The sequence below is a fragment of the Triticum urartu genome, chromosome 5A (genome assembly GCF_056163025.1).
Source record: "Triticum urartu cultivar PI428250 chromosome 5A, HENAU_Tu73, whole genome shotgun sequence".
Taxonomy (NCBI): domain Eukaryota; kingdom Viridiplantae; phylum Streptophyta; class Magnoliopsida; order Poales; family Poaceae; genus Triticum; species Triticum urartu.
In genome coordinates, this window is record NC_141877.1 from 602,710,748 (window position 1) to 602,738,291 (window position 27,544).

At 46.3% G+C, this 27,544-nt stretch overlaps 4 protein-coding genes across 5 annotated transcripts; 3 read left to right on the top strand and 1 right to left on the bottom strand.

Annotated features, from left to right (window-relative positions):
- The first annotated feature begins 410 nt into the window (after positions 1-410).
- On the top strand, positions 411-6,381 carry LOC125510915 (E3 ubiquitin protein ligase DRIP2-like). Of its 2 annotated transcripts, none has more exons than XM_048676206.2 (7): positions 411-720; positions 3,826-3,925; positions 4,022-4,235; positions 4,880-5,247; positions 5,337-5,387; positions 5,471-5,543; positions 5,777-6,381. In XM_048676206.2, exons 1-7 carry the CDS (start codon positions 540-542, stop codon positions 5,999-6,001), a joined length of 1,212 nt encoding a protein of 403 aa, XP_048532163.2. In that variant the 5' UTR covers positions 411-539; the 3' UTR covers positions 6,002-6,381. The 2 variants fall into 2 exon arrangements, with proteins under 2 accessions (XP_048532163.2, XP_048532164.2); XM_048676207.2 differs by having other exon boundaries at positions 4,895-5,247.
- Positions 6,382-7,491: 1,110 nt separating this feature from the next.
- LOC125510916 (trihelix transcription factor ASR3) lies at positions 7,492-8,897 on the bottom strand. The gene has a single exon (XM_048676208.2). It carries the CDS (start codon positions 8,800-8,802, stop codon positions 7,714-7,716), a length of 1,089 nt encoding a protein of 362 aa, XP_048532165.1. The 5' UTR covers positions 8,803-8,897; the 3' UTR covers positions 7,492-7,713.
- Positions 8,898-19,048: 10,151 nt separating this feature from the next.
- On the top strand, positions 19,049-20,863 carry LOC147973249 (uncharacterized). Its single transcript, XM_087524829.1, has 2 exons — positions 19,049-19,168; positions 19,826-20,863. Exon 2 carries the CDS (start codon positions 19,826-19,828, stop codon positions 20,528-20,530), a length of 705 nt encoding a protein of 234 aa, XP_087380955.1. The 5' UTR covers positions 19,049-19,168; the 3' UTR covers positions 20,531-20,863.
- A 3,112-nt stretch (positions 20,864-23,975) lies between these two features.
- On the top strand, positions 23,976-24,344 carry LOC147973250 (uncharacterized). The gene has a single exon (XM_087524616.1). The coding sequence runs from the start codon at positions 23,976-23,978 to the stop codon at positions 24,342-24,344; it is 369 nt and encodes a 122-aa protein (XP_087380742.1).
- Positions 24,345-27,544: the final 3,200 nt, after the last annotated feature.

Below are 27,544 nucleotides of genomic sequence, written 5' to 3' on the forward strand. Positions count from 1 at the left end.
CGCGGGTCCAGCGTGCGCCCCGGGTCGGCGGTCGCCGCGCGCCAGCTGTGGCAGACGGCGCGGAGCGCCATGTAGCAGTCGACGTCGGCGGTGTCGAGAAGCAGGTTGGCGACGCGGTCGACCAGCTCCGGCATCAGCGACGCCCACCGCTGGGCCTCCCTCTCCTCCATGGCGGCGCTCCGGCGGGAGGGAGGCGTGCGGTCGCGGAGGTTTCCAGATCTGGGAGCGTGGATCAGTGTGCCACACGTGAAGCATTCACGCGGGTGGTCAAGGCTCGAGGACCGCGGGTTCATGGGCCGGGCCGGCGGTGGGCGGTGGATGGGCTGGTGGGCTTGGGCCAGGGTGGGAGCGAGTGGGCTGGGTCCACGGCGACCTAGACCTCGGCCGACACGTCGCCTGGGATCGATCGACATTCGACACAGCGGCCGTCACTGTCGCTGTCGCAGAGGAGGGGAGGGGGGTTCCGTCCGGTCGTGCTCGCGTCCGGTCCGGGGGAAAAGGGCGGAGCTGCGAGGAGAGAGAGGCCCTCGCCGGCCGGCATGCAGAACGCCGTGCTGGCGTGCCCCGCGCCGTCCGGCGGAGGCGCGGGAGGAGACGGCGGGGTCGGGGGCGCAGGCGTCGTGATGGTGAAGCGCGCGGCCCTGGTGGCGTGCCTCACCTGCCCGCTCTGCCGCCGCCTGCTCCGCGACGCCGCCACCATCACCGAGTGCCTCCACACCTGTGAGTCCCCCACCGCTCCCGCTCCCTCCATCCCCGTCTCCGCGTCTGCGACCGTAGCGCGCTGTGGCCGAATTATAGCGTGCAAGGCGGCCGCTTGCTCCGGCCGTTCCGTGCGTCGAATCTGCGCCCGCCGCGGTGATCCCTGGCCCCGGCGCGTCTGAGGCGATGCCTCGAAAGGTGGCGGCGTGCGTCCATACTTTCCCACGCCCTGCGATTTGTGTGCGGTTCTGGCTGCTGCGTGTGGAAGCTGAATGCGTTGGCTGTCTCGTCAGAGAATTTGCAATTTCTCTGTCATTCGTATCATTGAATGGGTTATTATAGAGGTCATATGCAAGAGGTGTGCTCGTCTGAATGTCTGATGTCGAAAGGTGGTAGCTTCTATATATACATACTCTGTTAGCTTGTCGCAGAGAGGCTAACTTCTGCCAATTCCCCAGGACCGCAAGTATGGGTTTGCTGCTCATGCTTTTTGCGAGTGTTTCGCCCATTCAGGAGATAACATGAGTGATTTGGTGCTTGAATGACAGCGAGATTTTGAGCATGGGCAGTGATCCAAGTGAAATCAGATGCATTATGGTTTGCCAGGAGGCTGTAGGCAACTTGTTTGTGATAGCAAAGGGACTCATGCTTGGTGTGATCAACCCTTCAGCTAGCATTTTGCTCACTTGCTTCGCAGTCTCATCCTTTTGCAGAGGAGGGTATCTGTAAGGTCTACAATTTACTGGAGTGGCTCCTGGAATAAGGTGGACGGTATGGTCTAGCGCTCTGACAGGAGGCAGGCCTGTTGGTTCTTGGAACACATTAGAGAAGGATTGCAACAGTTGCTGTACTTCTGCAGGAGGCTCTTCTGGTTGGGTCTTGTCTTGTGGAAATAAAATAGCAGTGGCCCATATGTCATTCCCTTTGTAACATTTGACAACCTGATCCATAGACATTTCCCTCAGATCAGACTGTTGGCTAGTTTGAATTCCCTGCAGTTTGACCATCTTTTCTTGGCACTGAAACTCAATCCACTTTTCCTTCCAATGGCAGGTCATGGGACCCCATTGTTCCAACCAATCCATGCCCAAAATAATGTCATAGCCTCCCGGCTCCACCACTTTAGCAGCATAAGTAAAGGTTTTGCCCTGTAACCACTAAGTTAGAGCAGGAACTTCAGATGAACATGCAAGAGTTTCCCCATTAGCCACCTTGACAGTTAAAGGAGTGGATAACTGTTTGGTCTCTGCTGCTATTCTAGGCACAACAGCTGGATCAATAAAACTATGTGTACTGCCAGAATCTAACAGGATAGCACCACTTTTACCCAATAGAGCTCTGAATCTGATTGTTTTTGGGTGCTCAGCTCCTGACAGGGCATTAACAGACAGCAACAGTTCCTCAATGGCTTCTTGCACTGCTAGAGCATCTAATATGTTATCAGATATCTGTGCATTGTCTTGTTGATCTGTGGTGATGGCCATAGCTTAGGTTGGACCAGCTGGCTTCTGCACACAAACATGCCCTGGAGCAAATTTTTCTCCACAGCCAAAAAGATAACCCATTTGCCCTTCTGTACTCCTTCAACTGCCTTGCCTTCCACAATGCTCCAGACCCAGTGCTTATTCTGTTCTCTGGTTCGCTGAAGGTTTGCTTTAGACTGAAATTTGCTGTTTTTTTGTCTAGCCAATGTGGCTTCCTGCACCGTTGCAAAAGCTGCTGCAGCAGCTATGGTGATGGGAAATTGTATCTCTTAAGCTCCCTTGAGCTCCTCCTTAAGCCCTAACATAAATCTGGTTACCAAAAATGTGTCACTAACTGCTCACTCATATAGCTTGACCTGATACACTAATTGCAGGAACTCCCTTTTGTACTCCTCAACAGTTCCCTTCTGTTTCAGAAGAAGCAGGGCCCTCATTGTTTCTCTATGCACATTCACATCAAATTTTGCGAGCGTCTCACGCGATGCGTGGAGAGGTGGCGGCGTGCGTCGATACTTTCCCACGCGCTGCGATTTGTGTGCGGTTCTGGGTGCTAAAAGTGTGGAAGGTGGATGCGTTGGCTGTCTCCTCAGAGGATTGGCGTTTTCGTTGTCATTTGCATCATTGTATGGGTATTATAGAGGATATATGCAACAGGTATGCTTGTCTGAATGCCTGATGTGGAAAGGTGGTAGCTTCAGTATATACATGCTCTGTTAGCTTGTCTCGGAGAGGCTAACTTCTAATTCCCCAGGACCACAAGTATTGGTTTTCTGCTCATGCTTTTTGTGAGTGTTTCGCCCATTCAGGAGATAACATTAGTGATTGGGCGCTCGAATGGCAGTGAGATTTTGAGCATGGCCAGTGATCCAAGTGAAATCAGATGAATTATGGTTTGCCAGGAGGCTGTAGGCAACTTGTTTCAGACTTAATAGTTACTTCAATGGTTGCTAGGGATTTGTGGTTGTAGGAGGCCTTGGTGCTGTTTTTGTGTTTGTAGGTAATGAGCCTGTTGGGGCACCGGAAAGGGTTAAAAATTTTAGCCAACAAACCGACGTCGTAGGTACATTTCATTAAATAAACCTGCTTAAGTTTGAAATGCGTAGTTTTCTCTGTCATATAATTTTTTCTATCGTTAATAAAAAAGAGGAGACAGTGAGATCACCAGCTAACTGTACATAAAGTCACTGGAAATGTAGAAAGATTGTGATTGGTGGATCCACTATGGCATCTTCAACTTCATTAGTTGTCAGGAAAAAATAATTAGGCTGGTTAGGTGTAGACGAGACCATTTGATTGTCATGAAATTAGTTTCACAATAATAATTTCTTTGTAATACTCCCTCCGTCCGGAAATACTTGTCGGAGAAATGGATATATTTTTATCCATTTCTCCGACAAGTATTTTCGGACGGAGGGAGTATTTCCTTAAAAGCTAATGGTTAAAATTGCGTATTGGAGATTGCAAAGCAGTTCGTCATCTATCTTTGGAAAGGAGCGAGAATTTTCAGTTATTCTTCTCTGATTTCTGTGTGTTTGAGCCTATTAAGGTTACTGTGAAAAACAGCCCTTCAGAAATTATCTGTAAAATCTTAATTGGTTCTTCCATTTTTGTGCTTCAACCATTGATTTATACCTTTGATCAGTTTGCAGAAAGTGCATATCTAAGGAGTTCATCGATAAGGAGATCTGCTACTGCCCTACTTGCAACATTGATTTAGGCTGTGCTCCAGAGGAGAAACTCAGGTTTGTCACAACCTACATATCACAAGCAGACGTTATTGTCTGTTTTTTAATAAACAACTTAAGCTTATGGTTCATGTCAATCAATTTTCTGTTCAGAGTTGATCACAGCCTACAATATGTGAGGTCAAAGATATTTCCTTCTAAAAGACGGAAGGTTGTGGACCAAGAAGCCATATCACCGGTCGAATCACCTGTCAAGAGAAAAGAAAGATCTCTATCTTCACTGTCAGTCCATGGTCCTCGGGTGTCTATACAGAAATGCCTCACAAAGAGGAGAACAAAAGCTTCGTGCTTACGCAGCTTGTCTTTGGTATGTAGCTTTTGTTTTAATCTGAAGGCTGTAATTTCGTAGCAGCACTATGTGACTACTTTGGGGCTAAAACATATTGGTTGACTTTATTCTATTGGGCACATCTTGGTTCTGAGCACTTCTTTATACATTGTATGTCTGGTATGCTAAATGAATAGAGCAAGAGGTCCTTTGATCCTTTGTTTGTTTGGTACCTGAAGTGTTTATGTGCATTTGAGGTTTCTTGTTTAATCATATAGGTCGTAATTGAGTAGCATCAACATCGACTGTGCAAGGGATCATACAAATATCGATTTAGTTGACTCTTTTCAATCAACCATGGTGAGATTTACGGTGTGTACACATGTACGTATCGGCTGGTGACATTAGGATAGTTGCACAACACGGTCTTTGTGTTTGTCTTGAACTCTTATTTGTTTTCTATACACATATGATGCACAGTGCCGTTAAAATTTGTGTTCGAACCTTAATGTCATTTATGAATGCATCAAATGCAATAACTGTTTGTGAGGAAGTATTGTCCACACCCTTCAGACCCTGCAATGTATGTATTGGTCAATGTTTGTTTGGGTTTCACTCTTTTTGAATGTATAAGTCATATCTGGTTAGTTATTCTTTTCGTGCTTTACATGATTTATATGCAGTATTCTACCTTGCAGGGCAATGAAGATGCAACAAAGAAAGTTGGAGGATGGAAACCTTTGGCCTCTCATATTAGAGTTGGTAAAAGTAAAAAATCTCTCAAATCAGGTTCCGAAGAGGACAATAGAACTGGAATCAAGTCTGATGATCCAGAGCATGGTGCTCCTTCCAATGAAGCAAAGGCTAGCCTCTTGAAACGCTTGTTGGAGTCTAAGGAACACCCGACAAAAAAGGAGAATCTAGTGAAGAAGACTGGAAGCAAGAAAGTGTTCACTCTGAAGGGGAAAAAGAAAATATTCAAGGCAAAACAACCTAGGAAAAAGAGAAGATTGCGAGCATTATGGTTCTATCTAGTGGCTGCTTTTGACCAGTAAGAAGCACTAGACTTATCTTACGACGTTTATTGTACTTTTTAAAGGAAACGCAGAAATCATGCTTTTGTGTTTTCATTTGTTTCAGGAAGGGACAACCTCCTTTACCACAGCTACCTACGAAATTTTTGAGGATCAAGTGAGTTATCCAGGCTACTGTTTCATGTACAAACACAATATGTTAAGTTTGCGCTAACTTGCGCCTTTATCACATTGACCTAGGGATGTTGAATTGCCTGCTTCCTTCATACAAAAGTACCTTGTGCAGAAACTCAATCTTTCAAGTGAAGCTGAGGTATGTTTTCCCTTCTCCCAGTGTCAGTGATAAGCTAGACCTGAGAGAAAACTCAAATTATTGTTCCCAGCTTGGAGTCCGAATTTGTGTCGGACATCCTTTTGCCTCTTTTGGGCGTAATCACAAATCCCATTTATAGAATGAGAGAAGCATTTTCTCGGTTCATCAAAACCTCCTATCAAGTGATAGCTTTCAATATTCTTCATATGTATCGACCTATGGTGTGCTTGCAGGTGGAGTTGATGTGCGCTGGCAAGAAAGTGGACCCAGCAATCACCCTGCATGATATAACGGACTGCTATCTGGACAAAGGACCGGACGGTTGGGTGCGGTCGTCCGTGGGCTCCCCTGCCACCGGGTTCATCACGACGGTGTTCTACAGCAGGCCAGAGCTGCCCACACCCCCAACACCACCGCCACCACCTGAAAGTCACCATGGAGCGCCGCCTCATGTCTGAACCAGTTCGGCCTCACTCCAGTCGTCTATTTCGGAGCCCTCTGGTTGGTGCCACATTGATGCCAACCTCGTGAGGCTCAGCTCGGCTCACCTCGCCTTGTGATATGTAGATAGATGTTCGGTCACATGCCTTGCGGGGATTCTGATTTGATCTGTTGTTCTTTACCATTTTTCTTTACCTTGACGGAGTAGCTGTACCTATGCGGTTTGTAATCCTGTGTTGAGTTGTTCAGTGCTGCTGTAACTGGACTTGAAGCCTTTATGGTGTGCCTCTGTAATGTTTGTAGCACTAATTTTTACTGTAAGCTCTTGTACAAGTTGTCGTCGAACCGGAAATTTGGTTATATATGGAGTAGTGTATGGAGTACTGATATTGACTGATGGATACTGTGTTGCAAGTTACAAGTAATTTCTTTGGCCTTGTATCTCCAAATGGCCAATTTGTTGGCTGATGTCTTTTTAATGCATGACCTTGCATTTAAATAACTACTCTAGTATACATAGAGCTAAGTTGCTCTCCAATAAAGACATTACATAAGGCACAGGGCGGATACATCTGGCATATGGAAGCTGGACTGTTTATTATCCTATTGCTGCCCCATTGCTGAAACCTGAAAGGGCATGAGCAACATCATTACATGTTCTTGCACAGTACATGACTTTGAAATTTAGAAAGTGAAGTCTAGCAAAAGTCTTCACATCTTGAAAAATCGCGACGAAGTACAGCTTTCAGCCTCCATACCCTGCTTCAACTCCATATCATCAGTTTCCAGGAGCACCTTTGCCCATTCCCAACCCGCTGGCGATCGGAAGTGCTTCACCCGCAGCCTGAAACTCATATTTCCAGGAACTCCGCTGTCTTGTGTTTGATCATCATCCACACTACTTCTCCAGAATTTTTTTTGCCTTCCCCACTTCTCTGATTTTGTTGAGTTCATTCCACCATGTCCACATCAACAACACTATAATGCAAATTCTGTCCTCCTCCTTCATGCTGCAGATTCCTTCCATTCCATCAGACCATCGCCTCTCTAGCATTAATTTACTTTGGAGCTAGGGATCCCCCTTTGTTCTTCCAATCCACATTCTCTCCACACTTGCTTCACTAATTTGAACTTGAAAAACAGATGTCCGCGGTCTTCGAAATCCCTGTTGCACAGGAAACATGTTGGGTTCATATCCATCTTTGTTTGGAACAGTTAACTTTCCAGATACATGGCCAAGGTGGAGGCTTTTCTGCAACACTAGAGCTAGAGGGGCTCCCAGTATCACGATTAAGGTTTCTATCTTCATTATAGAGCCTGTAAGCAGATTTCACCGAGAATATATTGCCCCCATTTGTCATAGTGCTGAGCAAGCGAGCCTTCAAAATTCTCCCGCAAAGGAATTTATTTTATCACTTAAGAAATCATTCTTTTTTACCCAGCAAAACATGCATACGGAATATTTCCATTTCAGCACACGACGCATACACAATCAAGATCTCTCTAGTTCAGAATAAGATCACCTGAATGACAGTATATATATATTATATATAACCTTATATCACCCTACATACAGTACATGATAAATCCCCCACCCTTCCGGACTGAATTCCGGAACCAGTTCATCACAAAGAGAAAAAGGAATCAAATGCCAGGAGAGAATCATCCTCCTATACCAATCTGTACACCCAACTTCTTCTGTCCAGGCATGCGGCTCCAGTCCAGGTAGCTAGAGCTTATCGGCGATCCTGCCAAGAGCATCGGCGAGCCTGCCGAGCACCACGGCGAGGCTGTTGGCCTGCTCTCTCCTCTCCTCGCGGTCGCGCTCCGAGTTCATGTTCTGCGCCTCCAGCTGCGCCGTCATGATCTGGCTGTTCCGCTCTAGGATCTCCAGCAGCTTGTCTGCTATGCCTTCTGCTCTGGGCTCACTGTCGTTGCCGGTTCGCTGTCTCTTCTGCCCGCTCTGCTGCAGAGTCGGTGAGCCTCCTGTCTTGGTGCTGCCTTGATGCCCTCCTTGCCTGTCTTTTGTTGTGCCTTGCTGTGCGCTCTGTTGCCTTGATGCCTCCGAATTCTCGGAAATCGGCAAGGCGATGACCGCCGGCGGTGGTGCCGGCGTCGCCTCTGGCGTCTCAGCATCTTCCTCCTCTTCGTCCTCCGAGAAGAGGACCTCCTCCCCGGCGGGCCGGCCACTGTCAAACACGGTCTCCACTGCCACTGCCACTGCCACCTCCTTCCCCTTCCCTCTCTGCTCTTCCTCCTCCCCCGTCTCCTCATCATCATCCTCCTCCATGCGCACCACCCCTACTTCCTCCACGGCGGCACCACCACCGGAGCTGCTGCCGGCGACGACCCCCCGACCTCGACCTTCGAGTATGCCGTACACCTCGCGGTCGAAGAAGCCAGGGAGCCGGCGCTCCCGCCTCGCGTCGTTGCGCATGGCCCAGAACGAGGGCTCCCGCGCGCCGGCGGCCGCCCGCTCCCACTCCTTTATCTTCTTCCAGTCCCCAGCGAGGTTGCTCCACCGCTTCCGGCACTGCACGGCCCCCCTCTCCACGCCATGCCGCCGGCAGTACTCCGCGACCGCGGCCCACTTGGGCTCCAGCGCCGCCGCCGCCCCCTCCCCGGTTGCCCCGGCCGCCGCCGCCGCCGCCAGGCGCCCCCTCCCGCCGCGCACGCCGCCGCGGACTTCAACCATGCGCTTGCCCTCGATGAGCACCAGTATCTCCTGCCGCGTCCAGCGGGGCAGCCTCGGGGCGCGCACCGACGGGTTGGGCGCCGCCGCGGCCGCCGCACCGGCGGGGTCGCCGGCGCTGGACATGAGGGGAACGGAGTGGGGAACGCGTGATTTGGTGGGCGCAAGTTTCTTTTAGGGATTGTGGGCGGAAGTCGATTTGACGGCGTTGAAGCGGGTGGTGTTTTTTCCTTTTCCTTTTGAGCGAATGAGCGAATGAAGCGGGTGGTGTAAAAGGGTTACGTGGGCCGGACCGGCTGTAAAAGGGCCTGACATGGCACGGCCCGTGTCGGCCCTTTCATAAAGAAAGAAGTATAGTTTTCACTCTCAAATCCTGTCCAATGTCTCCGTAACCCCCCAAAGTCGATTTTGGTCTGATTTAGACCCCAAAAATGTCAATACCGGTTTAATCTCCCCCTGAGTGGTTTAGTGTCACATCAAGAGTGGTTTTGCATCTGATTTTATGATTAGGCACTGATTTGTCACTGACGTGGCGTGCTTATGTGGCAGCTGGTCGCTAAAATAAGTGGGCGTTCGTCTTCGTCATGTTTCGCCTTCCTAGTGCAGACAGGAAACTGGAAAGGCCGCAGCGCCGCCATCCACACCTATTGCAATTGTGTCCTCGTCGTCGCCGGCGGCGGCCACCGTCTCTCTCACTTGACGTCGCCTTAGCATGGGATAGAGGAAGCGCGCGGTCTGTCGTATTCCGCGGTTAGGGCTAAGCTGCCCTCAATCGTCGCGAGTCCGTCTTCGTCAGAATCAAGCGATGGCTTCAGGTATGCTTACCGTAGTAATGTTCGTGTTAAGGACGAGGCTTGATTGCATCATGTGTTCGTGATAGCTCTGTTGTTTTGATATTAAAATGGGCTAATTTGCAGATGGCCGGCCTGATAATTTCAGAAATAAAGTAGATGAATTTGCATTGTGCTTGTACTGATGATTGTCTTATAGAAACAGAACGTGCAGATGACCGGCCTGTTAATTTCAGAAATAAAGTAGATGAATTTGCATTGTGCTTGTAGTGATGATTGTCTTATAGAAACAGAACGTGACGTTTTTGACCGAATTTGACTGCTGAAGAGTGTTAACTCTGAATTTTGACTGTTGTTTTAGTATACAGTATAAATACTCTGAATTTTGACAGCATTTGTACAGAACTTTTACTGTAATTTTAGTACTGCAGTATAACTAGTCTGAATTTGGACTGAATTCAGAGTAGTTTTGAGTACAGTTTTGACTGCAGTTTCAATAGTGCAGTTGCATTTGACTACAGTTTTAGTAGTTTTGACTGTATTTTCAGTAGTTTTAGTAGTTTTGACTGCAGCTTCAAGTTTTGTACATGTCATTTATCTTCATGTACGTGTACACATGCTTGGTGTCATGGTTGTATATTTTTATTTTCTTGGTGCCATCTATTGTAACGTGATGTACTTTCGGGGTTTATCCCCGCTATTCTGGGAATATAATGAGGGTTTTAGTTTGCCCAATTAAACTAGTGTATTTGGACAGAATATGGACTGAATTATGATTGCATTTGTTTACTCTGTAAGTATAACTGAGAAGAAATTTCATTCATTTTGCAGCTCGTTTGGATCTGCGAGATCCACTTGATTACTTGTTGACCAGATATCATTAAGCCGGCTCATTTGAGAGGAAAAATGGACAGGTTGACTACTCAGGAGAACTAGAGGCAGAGGTGTTTATGCTCAGTTATGCAGAATTGTGTGCTTACGCTGAGGAATTTTTTTTCTGAAAAATTCAATCTTCTGAACATCCTACAGACATTTTCTTATAAATTCTCAGCATGAAGCACTACTCATGTGAATTACAACAGGCACTACTCACGTCTAAATCTTGCTAATTTTATCTGCAAGTCTTCTACTACTTAAGGACCTAATTCTACTACCGCTGCCGTGCTGCGTGCTTGAATTGCATCTCATTCACAAACAACCTCATGCCCATCTCTAGTCAACTACCTTCGCCATGCAAGCTTCAGCCTAGAGCGAGATTCTTCAATTACATATTCTCTTTTTTCAGACGATTCAGCAACGTAATGCCACGATTCACCAACAGTCCAGACCCTGAAATTGCATTGCAATCAGCTAACAATGGACTTTTCCAAGAAAATAGGCTCACACAAGAACAACAAGAACACACCTTTGATATCCTGGTACCTCCTCCCTGGATTCAACAGGCTTCAGGTAATCTGCCGACGGGCTTTCACTCCGCATCCGCACAACACTAACTTGTACTGCAACGGACCCTCATGATATGGCACCGGCGACAGTGTCACCGCAACCATACCACTAGAATAGGACCTGCGTCATGTGGAGGAGCTAGCCGAGAAGCTCGCGGATGACGCCATGGACTGCAGCCGATTCAAGAGTGAGGCCTGAATTCGAGCGTGAGGTCTTCAATCGAGTGAGCGAGCGTCGATGGGGAATTTAGGGTTCAAGCGCCCATTTGGGGAATTTATGAATTGTAAACACTAGCCGGGAAACGAGTGACCATTTGCCACATCAGCGCCAAGTGATCATCAAATAAATGAAAACCACATGCAAAACCACTCTTGATGTGACACTAAACCGCTTAGGGGTAGATTAAACCGGTATTGATATTTTTGGGGTCCAAATCAGACCAAAATCAACTTTAGGGGGGTATGGAGACATTGGATAGGATTTGAGAGTGAAAACTATACTTCTTTCTAAAGAAAAGGGTAGTGACGGCCCGAAGGCCTGGCCACGGGGGGATTGGCCCGACACACCAGTTATAAAGCCCGGGCCGGCACGGCTGCACAAGTAGCCCTCGTTATTTTTAGCCTTCCGGGTTTTTTTTTTGTTTCAATAAAAAATCTAAAAAATTACTCCCTCCTGTTCTTTTTTACCTTTTTATATAAGATTTGTCTTAAGTTAAACTTCATAAACTTTGACCAAAGTTATAAACAAAAATTATCAACATCTACAATACTGAAGATATATAGTATGAAAGTTAATTCAATGATGCATCTAATGATATTGATTTTATATTATGATCATTGATATTTTCCCTATAATCTTATTCAAACTTTACTACGTTTGAGTTAAGACAAATTTTATAAGGAGACTAAAAAGAAACGGAAACAGAAGTAAAAACTACAGAATAATAAAAAAATTCAAAAATAATATAGGGAAAAAAATCCAAAAGTTAAGAAATGCAAACAAATATATTTTTTAGAAAAATAACTAGTTACAAGCCGAACGGGCTGCATGCTGCGTCGGGCCATGCATGCCCACAGATAAAAGAGTTGTGTCCTGCCAACCTTAAGGCCTGGCTTTCAGATCGGCCTTGTCCCGGGGTGGGTTGAAGGCCGTCCAAACACTTTTAATCACGTGGCATGACAGGCATGTGCTGGACCGAAATCCCATGCATGTGCCGGTCCGCGCGACACGGCCCTGGCCAGGTTTGTGTAAGAGCATCTCCAGTACCCCCTTTCCGTGATAGGTCGGATTTGCTAAAGCATAACTAGATCTAGAAGAAGAAAAAAAAACTCTTGTCATATTTATCTCTCAGGACACGAGCATATTTGCTACTCCCTTCGATCCATATTACTGTCGGTGCTTTATTACAACTTTAAAGTACTAAAGCAGCGACAAGCAATATGGATCGGAGGGAGTACAAGGTTCGTGCCAACTATCACTAGTCCATGTGCATCTTGCCCTCCTCTATTTAGGGTACATATGTGAGTGGGCCGACCCATGTAAGGCCCTTTCGACCGATTTTGTATTGCTTGTTGAAGCTTTTGACCGATTTTTTGTTTTTCCCATTCTTGATTTTTTATCATTTTTTGTTTTTTGTTCGTTCTTTTTGTTTTTATTTTTTATTTTTATTATGCACCTTAAATTCATGATTTTTTATTTTCATAATTTCTTTTTGCCCGTGTTAGTTGCATGCTTATCATCAAACATGATTTCCTTTGAGATCCGGTTTGTATAGCGAGGGTTCTCTTTCTTTTTCCAAAGGAGTGACCCTGTTAGGATCGAGAGTATATCGACCAGAGGGGAGCGAATGAAAGATTTTTGTCGCGCACTTAATATAGTGGCGCCTAAACCAAGTGCAAGAAAAGCACTCGGCAAAGGCATGTCACTTGGCATAGCCGTAGCTTTGCCAGTATCCGACAAAATACATCCGGCGGAATGTTTCTGGTACACTACAAAGGGGTTGGACATGGCCGCGTTTTCGGTCAAGACAGGCCATAGTTTTAAGCTATTAGTACGTTATGTTCAACTTTGCCACTGTTATTTGAGTGGCAGCAAACTTTTTTATTTGAAAATTTTCAGATGTGGTACAAATTTTAGGTCCTTCTTGTGGAAACATACTTAAGTTTTTTGTAGGCCTGTTTTTTTAACATTTTCTACACAGAACATACAATTTGAAAAATAAAATCTCCTCCCTATCCGCCCCTTTAATTTCCACTATTCGCCCTTTCTTTCCGTCTTCTTTTCTGCCCTCTCTTATCCGCCCTTATTCTCACATCACTTCCTCCTACCCATTGTTCTCCCGGTGCTCCTCAATCTCCTTCCCTTTTTCTTCTGCCATCATGACACTATATATAACTCCTCACCCCGATGTTGTGTTGCATCAGTGTCTTAGGCTATCATTATGTTTGTCAAATGACATGGTAACGTGAGGACTCTCTGGGTGATGCCATCTTCTCCATACAATAGGGATATCCACAAACATGTCCTGACATGTTTGCGGACAAATGGGGGCCACCATTTGATGAATGCATTTAGAGATGCCATAATCCTTCTCATCCACCACCTTCTTCACGAGGTCTCCTTGTTTCACAAAGAATGGCTAGTTTACTATCAAGACGGCGTACCACTTGCGGATGAGCATCAACGGGGTGAAGACCAGATGGCTGGGCAGTTCACCCTCGCTCAAAAAACACAAGGGTTGGCTGGCACTATTGGGTACAAATGCTCCGAATAAGGCAAAGATCCATACCCGGAGGCTGTTGAGGAACGGGCTAGTAGTCGTGGCCGAACTGCATGGTAAGAGAATCAAAGGGGGCGTGTTCTATGCAGCATGTGGCAGAAAGAAATCCATCTACCCCGGTTTTGGGGTTGCCCGCATTCCAAACAATTCTAGAAGGTGCCCCGGTCGGAGAAGTTCCTGTAGTCATTCCACCGGAGGTGAATGGGTCCCAAAGTGCCATTTCCACTTGGTTGCAAGAATGGCCCGCTGGTGCAAGCGATGCTGAAAGAGAGACGATGATTTAGGGCCTATATGGCCTTTGGCTTGCAAGAAATTAGGCACACAAAGGCAAGAGAATTTTGGATGCAAAGGCAGTGGCCTAGAGGGTAGATGATCATATGCGGGAGTGGCGGGAGGTGCACGAGCAACACATCAAGACTTCACAGCAGAAGCAGCTAGAGGGATGGCAACCACCCGAGCTAGGCTAGATCAAAGTAAACACCGATGGAGCTAGTTCAACACCGCAAGTTAAAGGAGAAGGAGGAGTGGTTCCACGGGACCATGCTGGTGCATATAGGGGAGGGGCGTGTATGTTCCTTCCAACCAGTTTCGATCCTGAGCTACTGGAAGTCCTGGCATGTCGGTGGGCGGTGCAACTGGCAGTAGAACTAAACATCCAGAAGGTCCACCTCGAGCTCGATAGCAAAGGGATGGTGGCGACGATGAACGACAACAAGAACCTCTCGGCTATAGGCCCACTGGTAGAGGAAGTCAAAGCGTTACTACGGACTCAACATGAAGCCTAGGTGTGTCGGGCAAGAAGAACAACAAATGGTGCTGCGCATAGACTAGCTAAGGAGGGGGTTAGCATTAAGATGAATAAAGACGGGCTTGATGTGCCACCATATTGTATTCTGCAGGTTGTTGCAGACGAGGTCCTAGACTTTGTTTAAGTTTCTTCAATTGAATAAAATGCATTACGCCTTAAAAAAGGTTTGGCGTAAGAGATGATATGATGCCCTATTGGGTCGCAGGGTGTGCCTCGATTCAAAAATGTCGATGGACCATATTCAAGCAAGAGGCAGCCCATGCAAGGAAGAAGAAAGGGTTCATTTTTCTCTCACTCTCTCTCAAAAAAAGAAAGGGTTCATATGTTCACACGGCAGCGCGCGCACAGAAAACAATCATTTTCCATGTATACCATATATTTATTTCTTTATATTGAGGATTATGTTTACGGAAATGTTAACGCCCACACGTGTGGGCATTTGCAACTTGGGCCGAATGGGTCTGGAGCCGTCAGATGTATTTGCTTGAATCTTGGAGCAAGGAGGAGGGAGGTCGCGTGCCACGTCATGTGTGGTCGTTGTGCGGCAGTTTCTCGACTCGCCCGAACGGTGGACCCGCGGCGGATTGGGCGACGGTTGTCACCCTTGCTGTGCGGGCGGTTGCCACATCGCCCGAACGCCCACGAACGCCACGCCCGCACCCTCTTTTCTCCACATCGCGGCAGTTCACTGCGCCCCCCCCTCTGTCTTCCTCCTCTCTCTCTCTCATTGTGCTTCGGCGGCGGCGCAGAGGCGATTTCGCGGCGATTCAACAGCGAGACGGCGGCGGCGCTCGCGGAGTCGTCGTACAGGCGGCTGCGCTCGAGTAGGCATTGAAGAGTCGCCGGAGACCACAGGAGAGGAGGTAATGTGCTCGAAATCGTCTCCACTCCCCCTCAATATCTGTTTTTGCATCTCAAATCGAAGGCGATTCCATGGCGATCTTCGTTTCTATTTGGTGGGGATTCTGTAGGAGTCGCCGGTGGGACGTAGGGGCGGCTCGTTGGTCACCGCACTGGACCATTTGGTTGGTTCATTTAGTCGCCCTGCGGATGCACGCTCTGCTTTGAATCGCAGAGTTCATTCCCCTTCTGGATTTCATCCATTTCTATGGTTGCCAAGCAATGGTTGGCACTACCCCTCGTTTTGTGAAACCAGAGCAGTGATGCAGTGAATCAGTGTGTTCCCGTCCTTTGGTCGTCGTATTTTGATGCAGTGAAGGTCTAGAACACAGCGTGAACCCTAGATCCATTTTATGTAGATTCTAGTTTCTTTTGATTTTGAACTAGGTTTTGATTACAGTGTTTGTGTGTGCTAATCATAATTAGTTGCCTATGCCGTATACCCAAACATGGCAACTACATATGTTGATTGTGCTTGAAGTTGCTGTACCCTTCACACATTTAGATGGCAACTCTAATGTTCCCCATAAACACTAGTTGCCCTGTCTCTGTGTGTACTGGTGGCAAGTCAATCTTGTTCCAAGTTAACTTAGTTGCCATGGTGTCTGTCGGCATACGTCAACTTGATATTCGAGCGTGTCTGTTTACTTTGCTGCCATTCTGTTTTCCTAACAGATGGCAACTCAATAGGTGATTTTAGTACATTAGCTGCCATGGCGTTTGTCAGGACATAGCAAACAATAAAAGATACCCACCTTTTGTGGTTGCCATTCTGTTTTTTGTAGCATATGGAAACTATGTAGTTCATTTTCATTTTAATCTAGTTCATGTGGTGTTCGTCGACACATGGCAACTGGTATCTGAACATTGCCATCACTATATTTTTGTAGTTCTGTTTACCTACCAGAATGGCAACTGCATGTTTGTCTGTGTGTGTACTGGTGGCAAGTCAATCTTTGTCCCAAGTTAAATTAGTTGCCATGGTGTTTGTCATCATACGACAACATGATATTTGAGTGTGTCTGTTTAATTTGTTGCCATTCTGGTTCCCTAACAGATGGTAACTCAATATCTGATTACAGTACATTAGTTGCCATGGGGTTTGTCGGCAAATAATAACATATCCCCACCTTTGTGGTTGCCATTCCGTTTTTGTAACATATGACATTTATGCAGTTCATTTTTGCAAATGTTCATACTTAAGCCTTGTTTCTCATCTTTTGAACCATGGCAATTTTCACTGCAATGATGAAAATTATCAATTTGCCAGACTTTTTGCTAGTGCTCACGGGAAATGTACCCTGTTTTATGAGTACCCACTAATGTGCATTTGCCGTCTGTTACAGCATAATGGTTCGCATCCGTCAGGACGGCGATGACGATGACTTTGTGGACCCACCCCCACGGAACGTTGTGGCTGGTGCCAATAAACCTGCGAAGGAGGTTGGTTTTTCTTTGCTTTGCCAATTGCATCTCCAACCCACATAGGGTGGTTGACCAGATATTGTAGCGACCCTCCTGGGTGATCTGAGGTGTACGCAGCTTAAACATTTTTCGTTGTTTGTGTCTAAAGTTGAACCTCCTGCATGGCAATTGTAGCTATTATTTTCATCATGACAAATGTAGTTATGCTTGCATGGGAACTGCAAGTAAGCAGTTATGGAAACTACACATTTCATCAGTAATGGAGATTGTAGTTGCCACATAATGGCAGTATCCCTGCAAATATGATGGCAACTGCAGTTATCATAACATGGCAAGTTCTTATAACTAGTGATGGCAACTGAAACATGATCAATGATGGAACTGCAGTTGCCACATGATGGCAAGAGCAGTGAAACATGATGGCAAATGTAGGTACCACAGCATGGCAAATGTAGGTACCACATCATGGCAATTGAATTTGCCATAGCTTGGCAACTACTAGACCATCACCACATGGCAGTTCATTCTGAATACACAAGTTATTTTTGTCCCTTGACCATTCATGGCAGCTGTTGTTGCCTTGGGATGGCAAATGCATTCATTTAACCATTTACTTTCTCCATTTTTGTTCTCACCTGCATAATACGTTGATGGCAGGTATCCCATTGTTAGCTGTTGCCATGCGTTACACGCAGTTGCTGCAAATGTCATTTTTTTGTAAGTTTCCCTGTTTCATAATATGTTTTTTCTTCATAATTTACCTTAATTTGCATTCTCTTTCGTCCCCATGCCGTTGTCCTGATTGTGAGGCACTCGCATTTACTCCCGGCGCAGTTTTGCCATGGGACCTCTAATGGCAAACTATAATTCCATGCAAATGTGTAGAACGAACATCATATGTTTGCCATTATTTTGCCTTCAAACATAGCAAACTATCCTTTTTGCTCGATACGGAAAGCCCGCATGTCTCTGTATTCTTACAGTAGAGGTAGCAATGGCCCCGATAAAATGAGGTTGTTGTACGCATCCCATGGCGTCGATTGTGGCTGTCTGAAAAACCAAGGATTTGAACCTTTGCCTAGTTCCATCCTTCCTTTTTGTTAGTCCCCAAAACCTAGATGCATAACGAACAGACACCTGTTGTGTTAGTTTGCATTCTACCTTGCATATCCTATCTTCAATGAGCATCGCAAAAAATGTAGCATCTGATTTTCACATATCAAACTGATTTTGGGTGGCAATTGGCTGCCTGATGGCAAATTCATCCAGACTAATGAGGCAAATACTGTTGGAACCACATGGCAAATCTTCTGGTCCAAGGCGGCAACTATTCTTTTTCCATTCGGATACATGCCCAGTGTTTCTCCAAGAGCAATCCACTTGAATTTCACTAGTTGGCAACTACTGAGTTGGAACCACATGGAAGATTAGGTGATGCAAAACGGCAACTAATTTTCCTCTCTCCCCCATATCTACCAATACACACAACTGCCATACATCCCAGCAGATCTAGGAGAATTCTGGATGAATCCGGGTGGCAATTCTGGCTTTGAGAGACAGTAGTCACCCCTTCGATCTCAATTCGTGCGTTAGGCATGGCAATTCGCCAGATCCCAAATTTTCGAAGATGAGAGTGTAGGGACGACAGAGTGAGGGCGGCGACTGCGGGACGTACATACAAAAAACGGGTTCGTTGACGTGTTCTTGGTCTATGATTTTGACGTAGCCGACCTTGTTGCCATGGCGATTTGGGTGCAGATCGGCGAAGGTGAATGAGACGAGCAGGGGCAGAGGTAGACGAAGGAGTTGGAGGAGGGGTTAGGGGAATTTTGCGGGCAGGCGTTTTTGGGGCAGTTGACAACGTGCGGGCGTTGGCAATTGCTGCCGCACGGTGGTGTACGGGCCACATATGTCGCTGCCCGATCGTTCGGGCGCTGGTAGCTGCGCCCGCACAGGGGTGTGCGGACTGGCAAATGTTGTTGCCGAACGAATCGTGCGGCACTAAACCTTACAGCCCACACGTGTAGCAGTTATTGGTGTCGTATGTTTATCTCCTAATAAATGTGTAGCACTGGCACATTTCTTTGCCTTGGAGCGATGGGCTGGCACGTGTGAGAGCGAGGGAGCGTCTGAAACGGAAAGAAACGGACGCGCCCCTTCGCCTATGGACGGACGCCTCTCGTAAGTCTAGGATTTTCGCTCAATTTATACCCCGCCCCGCTTCCATTCCTCTCCCCCACACTCGTCTCCTCTCGTCGATTCCTTCCGAACCGCCTCCATCTTCTCCATTCTCTCGTCGCCGGAGGGAGTAGCCGGCCGCCTCCTCGTCACCTGCCTGCCGCGGTAAGACGTAGAGTAGTATAATCGCGTGCTCGCTGGCCGTCTCTAATCTCGGTTTGGTTGCTTGGCCGTGTGTGTTTTTCGGGGTAGGGGTTTGGACATTCTCGTTCTGGTGAGCACTTCGTTTCTGGTCGCTTTGCTGGTCGCGGCGGCGTGTACTCCTTGCACGCCATGCCCTTGTTTTGGTGGAGGGCCATGGTCGGTGTAGGTGGATTGGTCGCTTCGCAGAGGATCTGGTTTCTGGTTCTTGGTCGCTTTGCTGGTCGCGCCGGCGTGCACTCCTTTGATGCCACGCGACTTGCCCCGATTCTATGGAGTGTTTTGGTAGAGGACCATGGGCTGGTCGCTCGGAAGATCATCCACCGCGCCCTGCGGCGGTTCCGGCCACCGGTTTTCCATGTGGCCCCCTACCTCGCTTACGCGCCTGTGTGCACTATGCTTTTGTCCGGGATCTCTGCTGGGCGCTGTAGCGTTTGTGCGGATGATCGCCGGCCGACCCGGCAGGAATCGCGTGTGTGTAATTTTGATAAAATTTATCAATTCTCTTGTGTCAAACTAGTTTATTCTCATGTGTGCATCTTTGTTCCATGCTGCACTGTTATTCACGTTTGGCACATTTATAAAATCTTGGCTGCTTACCCCGTCTCTTCTCGTCACCAGATGGCTCAGACAATTGGCCAGCGTTTTGGAGGCTACGCGGAGGAGTTGGAGAGGCTTCTCCAGACCCTCGGAGGCTACGAGCAGCCGAGGTACCGTTCCCGGCGCCAGGAGACCGATGGGATCCAAGTGGGAGTCGTCACCCAACTGCGACTCCGCTCCGTGCAGCAGCACCACCCCCGCCGGGACAACATAAACCTGACGGTTCGTCGCTGCTCTTTTGAGATGGGTGTCCAAGACCTGGCACGCCGTGCCCTGCTCCGCCTCTCTGCCACCCACTTGGACTTGCTCCGCGGGACGGAGTACCGCTACTTGGTCGACGCCTGCATCCCCGTCCCCGTCCCCGACACTGCGCCGCATCACCAGGAGATGGGTGAGGCAGAAGGAGGCGCCATGCGCGCTCTCGGGAGACTTGCTCGAGCCCAGTGCCGTGTGGCCGAGTCTGTCGCAGAGGAGCTCACTGACGTCTACCACCGCCTTGAGGACGCGCAACGGCGCATTGTGGAGTTGGAGGAGCGCCTTCACGGCGGGGCACCGCCACCAGTTCCGGAGCCGATACCGGCGGGCAACGTTTCTCGGGGCTCAGCACAGGAGGAGGAGACCCAGGCGGACCAGCCGGCGGCTGCTGCAGCACCCGCCACGGCCGGCATCTCTAGCTTCGCCCCGGCCGCCCTATTTCGTACCCCTGCTCAAGGGAACTGCGATTGATGCCTGTTAGTCATCACCGCCGCTAGCTTTGAGACTCGTCATCTCCCGAGCCGCGTTTATCTGTGCCTACCTCTATGATTGTATCGTGATAGCTCTTTTATTGTCAGATTGAGTGTTAGTACAGAGGTATGGAAACCCTTAAGGTAATCTCTCCATACCCTGTACATAGATGTTCGTTGTGATGTGTTTACCGAATCTTTGTCGTTTTAATATCGTCCTGGGATGTCAATTGTATTCTCGCCCCAACTTGAAAATTCCTTCATTGTATGTTTTCTAGAAGTATTATTTATGTTTTCTAGTTGAATTTCAATGATTCCGGTTTGCGTTTCGGCCAAAAGGACAAAATGTTCACTTGAAATTAGTTAACTACTTGCATTTTTTGAAAAATATTTAAATTTATGTGTACTACTGAAATTGTTGAAATACTCCGGACATTGTTCGTATTAGTATTACTAGTGATAAAAAACAGGAGACGATAAGGTGCCCACCTGACTGTACTCAAAGATTATTCGCTAGGGCTGTGTTTTAATTAGGATAACTATTTTAAATCAACCAAACCATAATATATATATATAGGGTCGCGCTATTCGTTATTCTGGTTGAGGAATAGTTATTCTTCACCCCTCTCTATTTTGACATTAATGCATCGTATTTTTACGTTTCGTAAATTTTGTCTTATTTTAAACATAAAAAGAGAATGTAAGAAAATATGTACTCGTCGTAAAATATATTTTATGTTACGTAAAATTACGAATGTAAAAACTTAGTGTAAAACATACATAAAATGTGTTTTTTCTGGTCTTGTGACCTATATTTTGGTTTTTTCATATCAAATTTTTCATATTGAATCAATATGCATGTAACTATTATATAGTATTACTATTCATCATCCAGGGTGCAAAATACATTATTCTTCACCCGAGGTAATCTTACGATCGCTTCCTAAATAAATTACGTTTAGAATATAAATGGTTACATGCATACTGATTCAATATGTAAAATTTGATATGAAAAACAAAAATATAGGTTATAAGACCAGCAAAATCACATTTTATGTATGTTTTACATTATGTTTTTACATTCATAATTTTACGTAACATAAAATATTTTTTACGGCGAGTACATATTTACTTACGTTCTCTTTTTATGTATGAAATAAGATAAAATTTATGAAACGTAAAAATACGATGCATTAATGTCAAAATAGAGATGGGGTGCAGAATAACTATTCCTCACCCAGGGTGACGAATAGCGCGACCCTTTTCTTCTGATGGTGTGCAGAGACAATTCCCCATATTATATGACCAACTTACCTTCACTAGATTCATAAATAATTAGTACCTCCGTTCCAAAATTATTTAGGCTGGCTAGTGGAAGATTTCACCATAGGATTTGTCATGAAAAATTGTTTTACAATATAATCCTTTTTGTAACATAGTACTTTATTTTCCTAAAAAATGGTTAAGGATATTGGAGACTGCAAAGCCAATATTGTCATCTATCTTCGGAAAAGAGCAAGCATTTTTTATTTATCTTCTTGCATTTCTGCGTGGTTCAGCCTTTTAAGTGGTTAGCAAATCTCAATTGGTTCTTCCATTTTTGTGCTTCAAACATTGATTTTATACCTTTATCAGTTTTCTGAAAGTGCATATCCGAGGAATTCCTCAATAAGGAGATCTTCCATTGCTCTATTTGCAACATTGATTTAGGCTGTGCTCTAGAGGAGAAAGTTAGATTTGTCTCTGTTTGTTGACATTATTGTTGTTGCCTTTTGTGCTCTAGTTAATCTTCAGTCGTTGATATCAACCTACATATCGCAAGCAGATGCTATTTCTTTTGTCAGTTTTTTAAAGAACAACTTCGGATTATGGTTCATGTCAATCAATTTGCTGTACAGAGTTGTTTACAGTATGCAATATGTGCGGTCAGAGGCGGAGGACGAAAAAAATTTAAGGTATGGCGAAGTCTTAAACAAAGATTTTGTTTGATGCAAACCAAAAGATTTGATACACACTAACAATGCACACTACAAACCAATAACTAAATACAATGAAAATGTAGACTTGTTTCAATAGAAACCAACCTAAAACATACCGATAATGAAGCTTCCGATGGCCTCTAGAAGACCCAGGCAATGGCAGTGCTCTACCCTTCGTCTGATAATCTTTCTTAATTTTATCAAGATCAATACTTTTGAAGATCCCTCGCTCAATGTAAACACCATAAGTCATTAAGCCCTCCGGTGGGCAAGCCCCTTCCCTTTCCTCTCCATCTTCTGCCAATCTGCCTCATGAGTCTGTTGACGAACACGACGCTGCACTGGCCATGAAGGATACGAAGCTCGCTGCCCGGCTGCCCCTGCGCCATCGCTCGCTGCTGTCACCCGCTAGCCCCCACCCTCAGCCGTCGCTCGCTGGGCAATGCGCCCTGCGCGGCAGCGCCCGTCCGCCTGCTTGCTCGACGCCCCAGCCTTCGTGGACCGTCGCATCATTTGTCGGTCCGCATTCTCCTGGCCAGCCGCCGCTGCCACGCTAGGTTTGGGAGTGGCCGAGTGGGGCGTGTGCATCCTGTGCATCGAGTTTTTTTCGAGGTACCTGTGCATGCAAGGTGCGATGCGTCGTTCATTGTGCTGTTGGGCGCTGGCTCAACCGCTTGTGGCCCAACTGCCTCAATGGCCCATTAACCAGTCCCGAACGGGCCTTTTCTCAGCATCTTTAGCGACCTTCCTAGCGACTATAATTAACGTAGCCAGCGAATTAGCTTAGCCAGCGTCCAGCGAGACGAGATGCATACATATAAAAGAAGTTTTGCACCCAGTTAAGGTATGGCAGACGCCATACCTTGCCCACCGGGGGCCTCCGCCACTGTGCGGTCAAATATATCTCCTTTGAAAAAAGCGAACGTTGAGGACCAAGAATTACATCACGAAAGCATAAAAGGGCAGCTTCAACAGATGATGTAGATGCAAAAAAAAATAACAACACAATTTCCTCCAAATGATGTAAAATATAATATTTGGAGATGCAAATTTGCATCTTCACCTCCCAAGTGATGTAAAAGTGTAGTCGTGCACGAACGGCCAACTGCCGCTTCATTTCATCCCAACCCACCGCGTGATAGGGACCCCTCCTTCAGCCGTGCAACCGCCGCCGCATCGCCCACCCACCGCACCATGCCGCACTATCCCACTGTTGGATCCGGCCGCCCCACCGCCGGTTCCGCCGTCTCTCCTCCATCGCCCGCTTCCAAATCAGTCGGTTTTTCTTCTCGCCCCCGCTGCCGTGCCGTCCGTCCGATTCGAGCCCCCCCACCGCCCATTCGTCACCCGCCCCGCCCGCCACTACGACAACAACCAGCCCGATGCCCAGCCACAACCAGCCACACGTCTTACGACTGTCGCCGGCCGATTTGAGCGCCGCGCAGCCACCGTCACCCCACCGCTGCCATGTCGCTGAAGAAGCTCTCGAAGAGCAAGACATGGTTCTTCGGAGTGCGGGCGAAGCTGTTCAACAACTTTGGCGTCGAGTTCTCCTATGACAACCCCTGCTTCTGGCTCGGGACGTACCCCACCATCGACGAGCCCGCGCGTGCGTACAATGTGGTAGCATGTCATGGCAGGAGGCCGAGGACAGAGCTCGAGTTCCCAGAGATTGAGACCCAGACTAATGCGGAGTTCCTCGCATTGGAGAATTTCTGGATGGAGGAGATGTTGATAAAGAAGAAGAAGAAGAAGCCGACCATTCGAGTTGCTCCCGGCGATAACGGCGACGGGACGATGGCGAGGCTTGCGTGGGAGCATTCTGAGTGTCTCTAGGCCGAGCGCGAGTTCTACTGGAAGCACGAGGATGAGCAAAAGAAGAGGGTGAAGATGGAGGGCGAGGCCGACCCTCGACGATGATCCCCGTCGAGTCTGACTCGGAGGAGTGGGGTGACTTGAGGAGGACGACGAGGGTTGCGATGACCCGAGCAAGGAGGAGTTCTAGGAGCAGTTCAAGAGCTCTGATGAGGAGTAGTTTCATCTTTGATGTAGTTCAAGTTGTTGTTTGAACTAGTAGTAGTCGTTGGAGTAGTAGTAGTTTGATTAATGTACTAGTTTGAACTATGTTTAATTTATGTTTTAGTTAGAAGTATGCTTAGTTATGTTTTAATTAGAACTATGGTTAATTATGTTTGAAATGATGTAGTAGTTGAACTTGCTATGTTTGAATTATGTTCGAAGTGATGTAGTAGTTGAAATAGTTTTACATCTTCAAATACATCATCTGTTGGAGTAGGACTTTTACTTCACCAAATATACATCATCTGTTGGAATTAGGACTTTTCAGAGATGTAGCAAGCACTTTGTGGTGATGTTAATTATACAACACCCAGTTTTACATCTCCAAATTTGCATCATGATGCTCTTATATCTTGTATGTCTGGTATTCTAAATGAAAATGTGAGGCCCTTCTTCACACCCCCACAAATACTGCTGAACCACGCGTGTTAGGTCATCACAAACTAAATAAGGAAGTTTAGACATGCTCATGACATAGCTAGGAATCACCTGGGCCACAACTTCTATGAGGACATTTTACTTGACGATGACATGTACTCCCTCTGTGAAGAAATAGAAGATCGTTTAGTGATCTAAATGATCTTCTATTTCTTTACAAAGGGATTCACTCTACTAAGACTGGATTGCGAAGTTGGACTTCCCCTTATGCATTCTACCCTCGCGAACTGGTAGGCCAAAATACCATGGTTCAAAAATCTCTTTTCTCACTGCCAAATATTCTTCACCTCTTGTGAGACATTCAACTAACAATTGTCAAAAAATAGGTTGAGCGCTTGGATGGATTAATGAGCTGTTCCATCGTAGCAGCACAAGTGTTCAAAACATCCTTGACAATGCTCACTTTGCACCTCACTAACGCGAAGAATAAAATGGAATCATCTGCAAATAGGATATGGAAAATTGCTAAATCATGTGATTCGAGACCTTTGGAGCTAAAACATATCCTCCCCGTAAAGTAATTCATCAAGGTTAAACATTTTGTCTTGCGTCATAGCATCATTCCATTGAAGTTCCTCGAGATCTTTATGTATCCCTTCAATGTGCTTTAGAACATTGTCATACTTCAAGTTACTCCACCGTTTCAACCCTTTCATGACTTCTTTGAGTGAGGTAGCAACCAAACCTAGGCCATTTGCTGGTAACCTCATGTCCCATGTATTGGCAACATTCTCGGTGAGTGTCAGGTCATGTTCTTAGGTGATTTCACACTGTGCTACCGGTCGACAACAGACATCCATAGCCTCGGCCGCAATGCAATATGAGTGGGCAGTGATCCGACCGAGAGGTCACAAGATACATGACACATGATGATGGAAATCACGAGCACCAGGCTTCTTCAACATAGGACTGATATAGGCATACAAACATGTTAAAAGTGTGGCATGGGACATTATTGTATGTGTAAGGAAAACTAGAGAAGACTAAGTCACCGAGTTTACACACTAATAGCACATCCCAGAAGACACTCATCTGATTTGCAGCCCGAGCGAAACTTGATCGGTGTCCACTATAATGTGTAGAACCAACCCTTGTACCAACCATCACCCTAATAGACAGACTGCACAACAATGAAGATGGCACTGGTCTACAACGAAACTGAACTAATGTACCATCAAATCGAACTGCTCTACCACGAAATCTAACTAATTTACAATGAAATATAAGTGATTTACAACGAAATTGAACTGACGTACCACCAAATCGATCTGATCTTCCCTAAATCTATCCCTAAATCAAAGCCTACACAGAAGCCTAAATGCGTGCCCAAATGGACAACCATATCAAGCCCTATCAAACCATAAATCAAAGCTCGAAGTCTAAATTTACCCCTACAACAATCCCTAAATCAGTCAGAGAAAGAGCTTATTGCCTTTGACTAAGGGGTGATGAAGCCGATGGTCGTTGTCTATATTCCCACCGCTGGTGCTTGCCGTCCAGATGTTCCAACCGCCGATGCTTGTCGGGTTGGCGGTGATAGAGAGTGGCAATGGAGAGAGAGAGAGAGAGGGAGAATGAGTGGTGAGAGAGGGGTGAGTGGATTTATGGCGCCACTTTAGGAAATAACATGACGTCTCAAGCAAGTCCTCTGAGACGTATCAGCATCCCCAAGCCTAATTCTTGCTCGTCCCCGAGTAGGTAAATGATAAAAATAGAATTTTTGATGTGGAATGCTTCCTAACATGTTCGTCACATATTCTTTTTTAGCATGGACATTTGGACTTTTAGATGGTTCAAATCAATAGTCTATAATTGACATGAAGACTTCAATACTCAAGCATATCAACAAGCAACCATGTCTTTCAAAATATCAACACTAAAGAAAGTTATACTTAGCCTATCATGCTCAATCATTGATCCATTCATGAAACACACTTGAATATTAGCTACATCCAATGCACAAGTATGATCATAGTGCTCCCTAGTTGGTGCTTTATAAGAGAGGAAGGAGACTCAAATAAAAATAAAAAAATGAATAAAGTAAATAGATAGGCCCTTCGCAAATATATGAATTGCCCATGTTGTCCTAAATTTTCAGAATTTTTGGTTGGCTAAAGTCCAGATTACTACAAACTGTTTTGCTTTTGACAGATTCTATTTTATTGTGTTGTCTGCTTATTTTGATGAATCTATGGGCAGTATCGGGGGGTATGAGCCATGGAGAAGTTAGAATACAGTAGACATAAATACAAATATACAATTAGAATGAGTTTACAATAGTACCTAAAAGTGGTTATTTGCTTTGTTTCACCAACGGATCTCATGAGTTTTTTATTGAGTTTTGTGTTGTGAGGTTTTCAAGTTTTGGGTGAAGTTTCGATGGACTATGGAATAAGGAGTGGAAAGAGACTAAGCTTGGGGATGCCCAAGGCACCCCAAGGTAATATTCAAGGACAACCAAGCATCTAATCTTGGGGATGCCCCGACTGACATCCCCTCTTTTGTCTATGATCCATTGG